General features: G+C 47.2%; 1 protein-coding gene across 1 annotated transcript in view; it reads right to left on the bottom strand.

The window, feature by feature from the left end:
* Nucleotides 1-12,829, bottom strand: part of Tm9sf2 (transmembrane 9 superfamily member 2) — a 48,166-nt gene extending 35,337 nt beyond the window's left edge. Inside the window, exons 1-2 of the mRNA XM_055609716.1 lie at nucleotides 12,449-12,829; nucleotides 1,019-1,086 (exon numbers count right to left, since the gene is read on the bottom strand). Of these exons, the coding sequence (XP_055465691.1) occupies nucleotides 1,019-1,086; nucleotides 12,449-12,619 (239 nt within the window). The 5' untranslated portion in view covers nucleotides 12,620-12,829. The remainder of the gene's footprint in view (nucleotides 1-1,018; nucleotides 1,087-12,448) is intronic.
* Nucleotides 12,830-13,479: the final 650 nt, after the last annotated feature.

Below are 13,479 nucleotides of genomic sequence, written 5' to 3'. Positions count from 1 at the left end.
TGGACCTGGGTTCAAGCCCCAGGATCAACATGGTGGCTCACAGCCACCTGTACTCCAGTTCCAGGGCATCTGATGCCTTCTTCTGCCCCAACACTAGGCATGTATGTGGGGAGACAGGCAGGCTGGCAAAGCACCCACACATATAAATAAAAATTTAAGGAGAACAAAATTACATTTTTTAGTCAGATAAAAAAAGGAAAATCTTTACTTGATGCATCTGTTATACCACAAAGCAACACAAAAAGAAGAGTTCATTTTTCCGTGCAGAATTTATATGTGTGCGTGCATGTGCATGTCAGACTTGAGACAGACTTGCCCAGAGCCTGAACCAGCCAGGACGGAGTGTTGTAAATATATGAGTGTCGGCTAGAATGTGGCCTAAGCCACACTGGCGGCACTATCCAACCACTACCACAAATAGTAAGACACAGACACCTGGTGTGTTTTAAATTGCCTTATTTACCCAGGGCAGGGCAGATTTTCACCTACGCTGTCTCAATATCCTCACCGTTCATCTCCCAACCCCCATCCAATGCCGTCCGCCTTCATCCTCCTCACTGGATCATCTTCCATCTATAATCTTATAAATACTTGCTTTTACTCTTCATCTAGGCCTTTACATGCCATTATTGGAGTCCTTCCTCCTCACCCACATGGTTCCTTCTCCACCTAACCCATCGTGGTGTCCTCCTTCCTCCTCTCTTCCTATTCACCTGATCCTCCTGAACCCGAAGGCCAGGAACCCTCAGCCACGCCTACCCTATTCTGCCCTGCAGGGGTATAGGCTGTTTAATCAACCAAACAGATATAATGACTTAGGCAGGTTTACACAACAAGGATAGGTTTAAGTAGATCTTGAGGGCCAGCATTAGAACAACCCCCAACAAGAGTGAGAGACCCTGTTTCCATCATCTCACCCAATCTTCATGCCTTATTACTTAAGAAATGAATAGAGTTCTATATACAAAATTCTCTAAGTCACATAAGAGATTATATAAAACCAAGCTGGGAAACTTACGCTGTATATTCATAAGGAAGAACAGATTCCACTGAATCAAGCCGGTTAACAAACAGTTCTATCTCAGCCTGAAATGAGGAAGCACAGAATTAGAACATGAACCCTGAAGTCAGACACAGGTCATGCTTGGAACTGAAGAAAATGTTACACGCTTGAACTATTGAACTATTCTCCTATATAACCTTTACAGATGCAAATGTCTCCAATATTTCTAACACTCTTGAAATTATGAACTTTCTAAAATATTAAATATATTCTGAAGCATTATTGCACTGTTTTTAAAATGCTAACTTCCAAATTCATTACAACATTCTATAGCACAAGAGCAATTTCTATTTTTAGGGATGAAGAGGTGGTTAAGAGGGTGCACTGCTCTCGAGGAGAAGCAGAGTTCAGTTCACAGTACCTTGCAGTTCAGCCCAAGCCACCTGTATCTGCAGCTCCAGAGGATGGGATGCCCTCTTTTGGCCTCTCAGGGCGCATGCGCACATATGCACATAATTCCAAATAAAGTATATCTCTTACAAAGTAATTTCTGTGACAGCACAACCAGAGACCTTGTCTCAATAAATATACATTTTTCAAACAAAAAAAAAAAAAAAAAAAGAAAAGAAAAGTAATTAATTGTGCTGGACAATGGTAGTGCACACCTTTAATCCTAGCACCAGAGATAGAAGCATGGACATCTCTGTGAGTTCGAGGCCAGCCTGGTCTACAAGTGAAGTCCGAGACAGCCAGGGCTACAGAGAAACCCTGTCTCGAAAAACCAACAAAAAGCAAAACAAAACAAAAAGCTGCCACACTGGTTGGAGTTTTCTCAATCAACCACACAGTGAATATAAGCCCTGCACACGTGCACTCTTCGTGGATAGACAAGCACATGGTCTAACTCTGGAGGGGCAGCTGGGATCAATCTGAGAATGGCACACTACAAGCAGTCACAGTAAACAAGTTTACAAGGACAGGTCAACACAAAGGTGAGGGAGAAAAGCTGACTCAACTTCCTACTAAAGTTTTCCAGTAAGCCATTTGTGTTCTGAAATACTTTTGGTGCTAAACAAGATTTAAGCTAATTAGTTGGGACAAGTGTCTTCACGGTGTTAAAACTGCTGTGGCTGCCTGTGGATGAGATCAAGAAGCTGCCAAGAGCAACATAACCACAATGCCATTCTGATCTCACCAGTATTCGATACCTGTTAGCACCCGCCTCCCAAAAGCAAGACACAACATGCAACGTGCAATTTAAACAGTCCAGCAGGGCTGATAGGACAGGTCAGCAGGTAGAAGCTCCTGTCCTGCTATGTGAGCCCGACAACCTGAATTCAATGTCCGGATCCCAGGGGAAGAAGGAGAAAACCCACTCCTACTAACTGTCCCTGGATTCTACACACTTGCCTGTCCCCTACTAATAATAAGAAAAAATTAGACATTAAACTAACAGTTAAGCACACTGGCAGCAGAGTAAAAGTAAAACACAGCATAACAGGGTAGAGACTGTAGGCCAGACTGCGTGGGTTCCAAACCTTGTATGATCAACTATGTACTATGATTTAGGCCAAATTATTTAACATGTCAGTTTCCTCTTGTGTTTCCTCATCTGCAAAATGGTGGTAATTATCTTGTAGAGCTATGTTAGATTACTGCCTGCCATTTCTAAAGTATCTAAACAGTGCCTAACACACTACTAAAGTACAGACAAAAAGATTGACTCCACAAACAGATAGAGTATAATAAAATCACTGTGCTCATCCTAAACTCCTAAAGACACCGTCAGCGGTGTGAACCGCTTCACAGGCAAACTCTACACTTCTACTTAAGGAAAAAAATCAAAACAACAAAACCTCATTAAATCCCAGGACTTCGAGGCAGAGGCAGTTGGCTCTCTCAGTTCATGGCCTACTCAGTGAAAATAACTTTCTCTAAGACTGTCATGAAAACACACCTGAATTCAAATACTCTAACTGAGGTCTAGTAAAGCCGGGGAGGTCCAGTTTCCAGCTGCAGGCTCCTCCTGAGGAATGAGGCGTCATATTTTATGATGGCCTATGTCTGCAGCCTCACAGCTCAGGCTGCGACATACTGCAAGTTGCTCGCTGTCTGTAAGCACACCCTTTTCAACCTTGTTCCGGGAAGCTGGCCCGCCAGGCTCAGTCCTCACACTGACTCGAGCTGGGTGTCTAGGCAGGGTCCTTTCCAACTGTGTCTCGGTGTTCTCATCTGAAGACTGAACATGATAATCATGGCTTCTAGCCGTTTTTGAGAAGCTTCACCAGCGACATGGCCAAGGTTAAAGCTAAGAGCTCAGTGCTGTGCAGCAAAGCCCAACGCAGCTTCAATGAGGGATGCTTCATCTGCACTGCTGGATGTGGCAGGGCTTTGGCAGCCGAGGCTACTGGGCACCTAGCTTGTACTAGCGGGCTACTCAGCATGCCGTCAGTTAGCACAGCTGAAATACTCAGTTCAGAACCTGTGTAAGTGGTCTCTGATGGCTTCCAAACTGGACAGCCAAGGAACAGACTATCATGTATAAATAATCTCTTTATATACTTAGCATTTTCACTCCAGTCACTACAGTCTTTCTGTTCCCAAAAAAACCCAACTCTCACTTTAGTCCACCCTGGAGGTTTTGAACTTTCCCTCCAGTGAACACTTTGGCCCTGGAGGGTCCACCAGCTCTGTCCCTCTAGTGTAAGCACAGCCTCGACAACTGGTAGCTGAGGACATGCTGTCAGTCTACCAAGCTGGATGACTAAGAAACAGATGTTCATGCAATCTTCTGTCATTACTAAATAATATTCTTTCTTCCCCAACCACCTAAAAATGAAAACACAATTTGTAGCTTGAGTGCCCTCCAAGACCAAGCAGTGAGCTGGGCTGGACTAGTTTACCTGTATGCCTCATTTTTAGACACTGTTTAACGTTCTTCAAGTGCCTGCACCACCATGTCCCACTTCCTGTCCCCGTTTCCTCCCCTCTGGTGTCTTCTTTGAAAACGGAAAAGCTGCACTCTTTTCAGTTACCTATCTTTATTATGACAGCTGGTTTTCTTGGGACTTTACACTCTAGCAACGCTCTTAGCAGACATGTCATCACGTTCGCTACAGCAAAACTCAAGGTCAAACCTCAAAGTGTCCTAGAATAGAATGGCAATGCTATTTTTCAGTAGCCTCTCTGTGTCTTCAAAGATACTCACCTCTCTCCTGTGCGCTACACCTAAGGCTGAGTGCTCATCCTCAAGGATATGGTACTTCTTTTCAAATATTCTTCCTAAACTTGCCCAAGACCCAATGAATTTACTTTATTTAGTCCCGCAAACTTAATGGACTCCATTTTACTCTCATATAACTTTTATTTTATTTCTGGAACAGGGTCCCATGCAGCCCAGGTTGGACTTGACCTTGAGTGTCCTGCCCCCCCCATCCTGGGTTACAGGTGTACATCATGCCAGGACTCTCATGTAACTTTAAAAAGTCTTCTGACATTATATTACTATTAACATTACATTTATTACAGACCTAACAGTACCAGTTAGTTAAAACATTTTATTTTGCATTAACACCTTAATTAGCCTCAGGTGCCAGTCCTAAAAACACTGCCCGCCATCCAACAGCTACCCACTCCCTCAAGCCTGCCCAGACCTTTCTTTATATTCCAGTTTAAAACCACCTTAGAAATCAAGCTTACAGCCAGGCGTGCACCTTTAATCCCAGCACCCAGGGAGGCAGAGGCAGACAGCTCCATATGAGGTCAGCCTGGTTTACAAAGCGTGTCCAGGACAGGCAAGGCTACACAGAGAAACCCTGCCTGCAAAATAAATAAATAATCAAAACAAACTAATTAATTAATTAAATCATTAAATTGATAAAATAATTATTTGGCATAATACAATCATGCCAATTACTGAAAATAAAAGGCAAATTTGCATATTCATGAGTCAGGGTGCTTGTCATTTTTAACATAAAAAATAAATCCTAAACCAGGTGTGTTGGTGCATGCCTTTAACCCCAGAACTCAGGAAGCAGAGGCAGGTGGCTCTCTGGGAGCTCCAGGCCAGCCTGGTCGACACAGAGAGTTCCAGGACAGCCAGGACTCTTGCAGAAGCCCCATGATGGCCCCCAACCATCTCTAACCCCTGCTCCGGCGGAATCCAACGCCCTCCTCTGGCCTCTGCAGACCCTGCATGCCTGTGGTGCAGTCATGTCTGTGTACGTTAGGGAGAGGCACTGAGCCTCTGTGGGGTGTAATTTTCTTATTAAATCAGCAAGCACTGTAATGAGTGACGACTGGGTAACGGGTGTAAGATGGGGTAAGTATGATGAAAATGTATTATATACATGAGTGAAAATGTTATGTACGTTATATACAACTATAAAAAGCCTTTGTGGCTGGGTGTGAGAGGGCACACCTTAAATTCCAGTGCTTGGGAGGCAGAGGGGGACTGTGGGACTTAAGAGGCCAGCCTGTTCCACTAGCTTCAGGCTAGCAGAGGCACAGTGAGAGCCTGTCCAAAGAAAAAGAAGAAAAGCCTATATTCTATATAATTAACTATGCTAATAAAAAACAGAGGTGTTAAAATCTTTTTTTAAAGGCAGGGTCTCATGTAACAGCATGGCCTGGTGCTTTATATTTGATGGTTATTATTTTGCTCCCGAGATCAGGCTACTGCCCAGACACATTATCACATGTCCCTGTCCTTGTGTAAGCCTCGCTCTACCTAACCGAAAGTTGACTGGCTAATTAGGAAGGGTCTACACCTGGGCAGGGCAGAGGAGAGGGAGGCGGAGTTTTGGGTGCCCTGGCTTGTGGTCAAGAGAGAAGGGGGGGCAGAGATGATGGGACAGAAGGATCATGGGAGACACAGGCAGGAGAAAGGAGGAAGCACAGGCTCTGTGGGACAGTGTGGAAAGAAGCACATGGGTGGGCTGGCATGGACGGAGAAGCATCCCAGATGAGCACAAGCAGGTATTTACGGAATTATGGATGGGAAGTAGCCCAGACAGGAATGACTTCAGCAGATGGCATGGGATGGGGGCTGGGAGATAACAAGACAGCTTAGGTGGAAGTATCTGCCCATCTGGGGCTTTCATTTTATTTAAGGCTTTTTGATCTGGGCACCTTTAAGACCCCTCACTCGGGGAGTCAGAGGCAATCGGAGCTCTGCTCGAGGGCAGCCTGGCCTACTAAGCAAGTCCAGGACAGCCAAGGCCACACAGAGAAACCTCATCTCGAAAAACAAAACAATAAGGCTTTTCTAAAATCTACCAGGTGTCTATGTCTTTTATCGCTTATGATAGCGGGTTAGATAATACCACCGTGATAACTATAGGCTTTTGATAATAAACATTATTTAGCCCACCATTTTTAATATTTTCTACAAGCCTTATGGAGCCCAAGCTGCCCTTGAACTCAGCTGAAGAATATCTTGAACTCCTGATCCTGCACCCACATTCACACTATCTCTGGCCATGTTACCACAAGTACACACACAAAACTGAACACCAGACATTTAAACCGCAGGACCCTACATCGCATGGCCAAAGCAGGACCGAGTCTAACCTCACACTAACACAGGAGACGACTCTCCCCACAAGGCACACAGCAAGCATGTGAGCACCCGAGTACCTGCTTCTATCCATCGACCCCACATGCCAAGAGCACACTGAAGAGCCTGCCTTGACTCGATGAGCCTACAGAGGATCAGCAAAGTTTTACAAATCTCACTTTTAGGTTAGGAGCTGCACTAGACACTGGGAGAGAGAAAGAAAACTTACCCAGGAAGGAAGGTGGGACCAAACACTTAACCTTTCCCATTAAGTTTGGCAAGGAAGACACCATCCCTTCTAAGTCCTCCTTCCAAGCTCATATTTTAGTCTCTGTCACTCAGGCCTAGCTGTGGTCCCAACTGCTTCAGTGTTTCAGACACACAGTCAAGCTCTAGTGCTATGTAGTGCTATGGGGTTCCTCTACGGCCCTGTTCTCTGCTTTCTCCACTATCCCATCTGCCACACCTGACAGCTACAAGGAGAAAAGGGCCCGAGAGAAGAGAACAACTCTGTATACAAGGGCAGTCTCAAAAGCGTCTAACATCCAACACAACAAATATAAAAGGGGAAAGCTAACAAGAGCCACTGCCTAATGTTAGAGACGTCCACAGTGAGGCTGACTCGAGGAAGTCAGGATTGACATAATATGGACGTGACAAAAAAGAATCTTAGGAAGTTGTTAAACAGGAACTCAGGTTACAACAAAAGTTGGGAGTGTTTTGTTGTTCAGAAAGATGATCTTTTTATTCAGGACTCTCATACCTCTGAAAACTACCAGTTTTCAGTTTTAGGCTGCATCCAAAAATAGAATATAAACCTGACCACTGACCCAGGTGTGATGCCAAGCACATGCAATCTAGAGCTCAGGAGCTGGGGAAGGGAAGGTCAGGAGCTCAAGGCCAGCTTGGACTACACAAGACCCTGTCTAAAAACACCCCCAACAGAAAAAAACCAAAAATCTGACTATTTCAAATTTTTTTAACAGACCTACAACTTCTTTTTGGACTAACACATCACTTCTGGAAGTCTCGGTCCCCAGGAAGCAGGAGAGGAATGCCCAGGACGCCCAGAGTGGTGAGGAGGCAGAGCTGTGGATCACCAGCAATCCTGGGCTTATCTGCTTCTTGGCTGAACTCTTACCATCTTACTCAGTCCATGTTTGAAGGCAACTGCTCCTAAAATAACAGACACAGTTTATGAAACGCTTCTAAAAATAACTACCAAGAAAGGAAGGTTAATAGTATGACTAAGCTTTCATTTTATCAGGGCTGCTAAACTAATGCATTTGAGCTCTGCTCTTGTCAGCCACTAGGGGGCAGAGCTGGCCGTTTTTCTCTACAGCACAACAAAGACAATCTCAATTTTTTTCTTTTACATTAATCTGTCTCGTGTGTGTGTGTGTGTGTGTGTGTGTGTGTGTGTGTGTGTGTGTGTGTACACGTACACACATTCGCACATGCCATGGTGTGCATGTGGAGGTCAAAGGATACCTTTTTGGGGTAGGTTCTCTCCCACGTGGGTCACAGAGATGGAATGCAGATCGTCAGGCTTGCTGGCAAGTGTTTTTCGAGATAGGGCCTCTCTGTAGTCCTAGAACTCGCTACCAGGCTAGCCTCAAACTCACAGACATCTGCCTGCCTCTGCCACCCAAGTGCGAGGGTTAAAGGCGTGCGCCACTCCATTCGGCTGGGGACAGGCGTCTGTACCAGCTGAGCCACCCTGCTAGCCCCAGGAAAGAAAATTTTACTCCTTCCCCTTAGACCATGAACCCTCTATTACGCAGTAAAAAAGGGTCCAATGTTTTGAGAACTTGTGCTATTTACATTTAGTTCTCAGGTCTGAACTGAATTGAAGAGCCAAATATTTGACAGAGCGTGAAAGAGAGCTGTCACTCTCCTCATGATTAGACACTACAAGCCTCTCAGTCCATTTGCAACCGGGGCCAAAGCTAAGCCCCACACAGCAGCTGACAGTCAAAATTTTTGTCTTTTTTTCCCCAGATCTGAGGACCAAACCACTGAGCTAAATCCCAACCTGGAGAGTCAAAACTTTTATACTAAGTGGGACCTGTGTGGGTCTGCTCACTCTGACCAGGTTTGACCTAGTCATACAGCCACACGTCCCTCGGTGATGGCATTAACAACTGACAAAGGTGCAGACACCTCAACAGCACTGAAGGCTTTGCAGGAAGACGCTCTCGGGAACCGAGCTGCAGCTCAGTGGTACAGCAGCGGCCTAGCATTTCCAAATCCCCAACACTCCAACAAATGAAAAGGTGTTATCACATGGGTCTGAAGCATGTAACTAAGCGGACCTGGTAGCAGGTCACTCCCATAATCCCAGCACTAGAAACAGGTTATAACTGAGCTCAGGAGAGCAAGGTCCCCTCTCAACAGCCCGACCCAAGGAGCCAAGAAACGCACATTAGTGTTAGGACGCTGCTCAAGCAGGACCTGACTCTGGTTTCAGCTCACTCCAGAGGCTCACAGCTCCCTCCTTACTCCAGAGGCTCACAGCTACCTCCACACTCCAGCTGCAGAGGAACAGGAGCGCGCGACACACGCACGCGCGTGTGACGCACGGACGCACGGACGCACGCACGCACCCACCCTCACTCACTCACTAGATGTGCTAGCAGGTAAAACCATAGCTGCTCTTCCAGAGGATCCAGGTATCCAGCATCTACATGGCTCTAACAAGTTGTTCAACTCCAGTTCTAAGATATTCGATAAGAACTTCCTGGGCACAAGGCACACGCAATACACAGATACAGGCGAAACACTCACACACAGAAAACAAAATTAAATTTACACTTAAGATTATAGAAATGGGGGGTGGGACCAGCAGAAGACGAGGGAGGGCCTACAACCGGTACAAAGTGAATAGACTGTAAAAGATAATTTAAAAAATAAAGAAAACTTAAAAAAAAAAAAAAAGAATATACAAATAGGAGCTGAAGAGATGGCTCAGTCATTTGAGCAAGCACTGCTCTTCTATGGGACCTGAGCTCAATTCCCAGCATCCACTCACTTATCTGGTGGCTAATTACCTGTAACTCCAGCTCCAAAGAATCTGACACCTCTGCCCTCCATGGGCACCTACACTCAAGCATCTACACACAGACACACAGTTAAAAATAAAATATATCTAAAAAAAAAAAAAAAAAAAGAACGCACAAGTAATTCCTGCTAAATGTATTCTCATTACAGCAGAGAGAAAAAAAAAACAAAAACTGGAACCAATCTAACTGCCCAACAAACTAAATGGCTTCACAGAAAGTACACTGTTAAGAATAAGGCTCCCGTCTCTTAACAAGACAAGAATGCACATTCATGTCAACACAGATATTTAAATATATGCACAGGCTATTATGTTAAACATAGTACTATGTTAAAAAAGAATAAACCACAAAAACTCAGTATTTATGAAGGCTAAGATTATAATTCAGAAGTTAGGACAGGATTTAGTGTTCAATTGACTCCCATTTCTCTGTTAGGAAATTAAATATAAAACTTTGTTGTTGTTTTTGAGACAATGTTTCTTTACATAGTCTCGGCTGTCCTGGAACTCATTACGCAGACCAGGCTGGAGGAAAACGAGTTTACCTCTGCCTCCAGAGTGCTGGGATTAAAGGTATGCCCGGTTACAAAATAGCCAAATCCTCAGTCTCTCAATATCCATACTGAGTTAATACAGGATGAGGGCGGACTATGCCGCATACATTACACTGAGGATACTTGCTTCATTCTGCACTCCATCAGTACAAAGACCATGCTTCCTCTGAGAAATCAAAACACTTTCAAGGGGAACACAGAAGCAACATGACTACCCTTGTTCTAGAGGTGGGAAAGAACCAGAAAAGAAATAGTAGAAAGACCTCTCCATCATTTCTGACTGACTTTTAAAGGAAGTCCTTTCTGTTCCTTAGGAAATGTGCATTGCTAGGGTCTGAACACTTTGGCTCTCCCTCCCCGGTTCCTCCGTGAAAACAGCAGACCCTCAGGTAACGGCACCATGAAAGAAAGCCTTTTAGGGATGCCCAGGTCCTGGGGGCCAGAGCACTCATGAGTAACTCGTCCTGTCCTCAAAAACATGAGCTCAAGAAGCTCTTTCATCCCTTCCACCACAAGAAGACACGCACACATATGCACCAGGAAGAAAATGAGCCCTCACCAGACTCTATCTGTGGGCACCCAAATCTTGGCTATCCTAGCCTCCCAAACTGTGAAGTAAATTTCTGTTCAGGGGCTGGAGAAATGGCTCAGTGGTTAAGAGCACTGTCTGCTCTTCCAGAGGTCCTGAGTTCAGTTCCCAGCACCCACAGGGTGGCTCACAACCATCTACACCCTCTACTGCCCTTAGGGCACTAATATGCATAAAATAAATAAATAAAATCTTAAAAAGTCTCTGTTCAGAAGAGAAGGAAGGGGTGCTGGTGAACACGCAGTTTACCCGAACTGGTTACTAAGTCCTCCCACCAGCTGGTGGGGCCGGGGGCAAGGGGAGGGCAACCCACTGCTCTTCCTACTGACCAACAGAGTAACTGAGAACAAAGATCCAAGTCCAAACATCCCGAAATATGATGTCTGGCCTATTTTACCCCCACACCTATCAAAGTTAAAAACCTCAAAAGACCTGAAAACTTTCCAGAACACTTAAACCACCGAGCTTGCAGGCCTCACACACGTCTGCCATCTCGCCACCTCCAATGGCCTCCTTGGCAGCTTCCCAGGAAGACTCCCAAAACAGTTCCTCGGCTTATTTTATGAACACAACACAGTTGCTGTGCATGGCATGGCCAAGTACTCGTTTGTAAAGGTTGGCTACTGAAATAGCTAACGGAAAAATGCAGTGTTTCTGCAAGACTGGATCTCACTTAGGGTGTGAAGTGTCCATGAAGAGGCAGAACTTGTGCTCTGCCGGGTAGGAAACCCTGATGGACTGTGAGCCTGAGTGAATCCTCCACATTCCCAGGCACTGTTAGAGAGACAGACTCCTTTGCTTCTTTTTAAAACCGATGTGACACGTCAACACAGCCGAGAAAAGCCGGCAAACCTACAGAGAACGACAGAGTGCCATGAAAACTTTAATAGCCTCCCTACGCTCTAAAGCAACCTCAAAACTCACAACTGCGGCAAAGCTAACGGTCATAAAATAAACACCAGCTTTAAGAATTTCGTAAATAAGCCTATTTACAGAGTGTAAACGTCTTCTTAACTATTATTTGAACTGTTAAAAGTTAACGATTTCAAGGACACCATCGATCCTCGAAATGGTTAAGCTTCCGTAACTTAACGAAATAATGGTGTACTGTGATGCTCGCTCTATACCTTAGAAAAGCTGCCATCAGCTGGAAAACTGAAGTGTGTGGGCGGATGTCCTACCAGGCCAACATTTTCAAGATGGGTTCTTTCTCCTGCTGTGTGCTTCTTTGAAGTGTTTAGAACAGTGCGGAGAAACTCGTCTGAGGGGAGTCTCTGACATCTTTTACAGTTTCCTCTCTAACAACGTTTGAAGGCCAGGGGTTAGTGTCTCGACGAGGGTTGGACTATGCCAAAATGCACAGGTTAAGTAATCAACTGCTAATCTTGAGGTTAGCTATCAAAGTCCTGGAGAATAAACCGTCGTCACCAGGAGTTCCAGGAAAAGTACAATGAAATGGAGTTGCTGGAAGTTGTCGCTCGGCTGGGCGCGCCCCAAGCGGCAGCAGGTCACCCCGTACCTGCGTGCAGGCCGGCCCAAGGGCGCTCGGCCCGCCGCCGGGGCCCGGGGAGAGCGGCCGGCAGGAGCAAGCCCGCGCCGCCGCCGCCCGCGAGGCGACCCCACCCACCGCTACGCCCCCTCCGGGCCCGGACCCGCGCCCGCCCGCCCGCCCGGCCTCGCCCACCTTGCACTCGTTGCTCTTCTTCTCTTCCGTGCAGAAGTTGACCGGCGCCAGCCCCGGCAGGTAGAAGGCGCTGCCCGGGCGCGGGCCTGGGGCCGTCCCCAGCAGGAGCAGCGACAGCAGTAGCAACCGTGGGCCTGGCGCTGGCGGCGACGCGGGCGGCCGGGCGCTCATGCCGGCGGCTGTGAGAAGAGGGCGGCCGAGCCGAGGGGACGACGAGGAAGGAGGCCGAGCGGCTCGGAGATCACCTCAAGGCCCGAGCGCCGCGAAGGCCGGCCCGCAACGGCTAGTTCCGGTTGCGCTAGGAGACGCCGCGGGCCCCGCGGCAGAAACCGAAGCGGGCCTCGACGGGGCATGCGCGGCACCGCGTGCACATGCTCAGTGCGGGCGCCGCGAGCGCAGCGGGCTGTTTCCGGGCGGGACGGGGCGGGGCGGGGGGCCGCGTTCCGGGCGAGCAGCGCTCCGGCGGGCCGACTTCCGCATGCGCGCTTCCGGCGCAGGGTCCGGGTCAGGGCCACCCCGGCGCTCCGAGCGTCGCGCTGCTCGGGAACCTCCTCACACGGGCAGCGGCCCAGGGCTGGCGACCCGAGTACTAGCTGACGGGGACGGGGTTGGTGCACGGATAAGGAAACATGACAGGAAGGGTCCGTTAAGTAGCCCTCGGAGGTGTCCTAAGCCTCGGAAGTGGTGGTATAGGCTCGTGGGAGACAAGGGCGCGTAATAATCGCCTTTTAGGAAGAGATGGAACGAGGTGACTGGGAGCCGGTGAACGACTATAAAGTAGCAGGAGCGTAAGGAACAGAGACACGGCAAAGAAGTCTAGAACGGCGTCCTCACCCCTCTACTAGCGCGCAGCTTCCCCGTTGATGGGGTGCCGTGTCCGTAAGTGCGCAGACGTGCGTGCGCAGGTGTTGCTTTTCCTGAGTATTTTTCGAGGAAAAAAAAAAAGTTTAGCATAAAAAGCCGGTGACGTTTTAGACTTCAATCGAACCCTTCCCCAAGTGCATCATCGTAGATCTGAAACAGTTAGTCCT

This window comes from Psammomys obesus, unplaced genomic scaffold (assembly GCF_907164565.1).
Source record: "Psammomys obesus unplaced genomic scaffold, mPsaObe1.curated_primary_1811, whole genome shotgun sequence".
In the NCBI taxonomy this organism is placed as follows: Eukaryota; Metazoa; Chordata; class Mammalia; order Rodentia; family Muridae; genus Psammomys; species Psammomys obesus.
The sequence above is the reverse complement of the archived record's forward strand: the minus strand, read 5'-3'. Positions and strand labels throughout refer to the sequence as shown.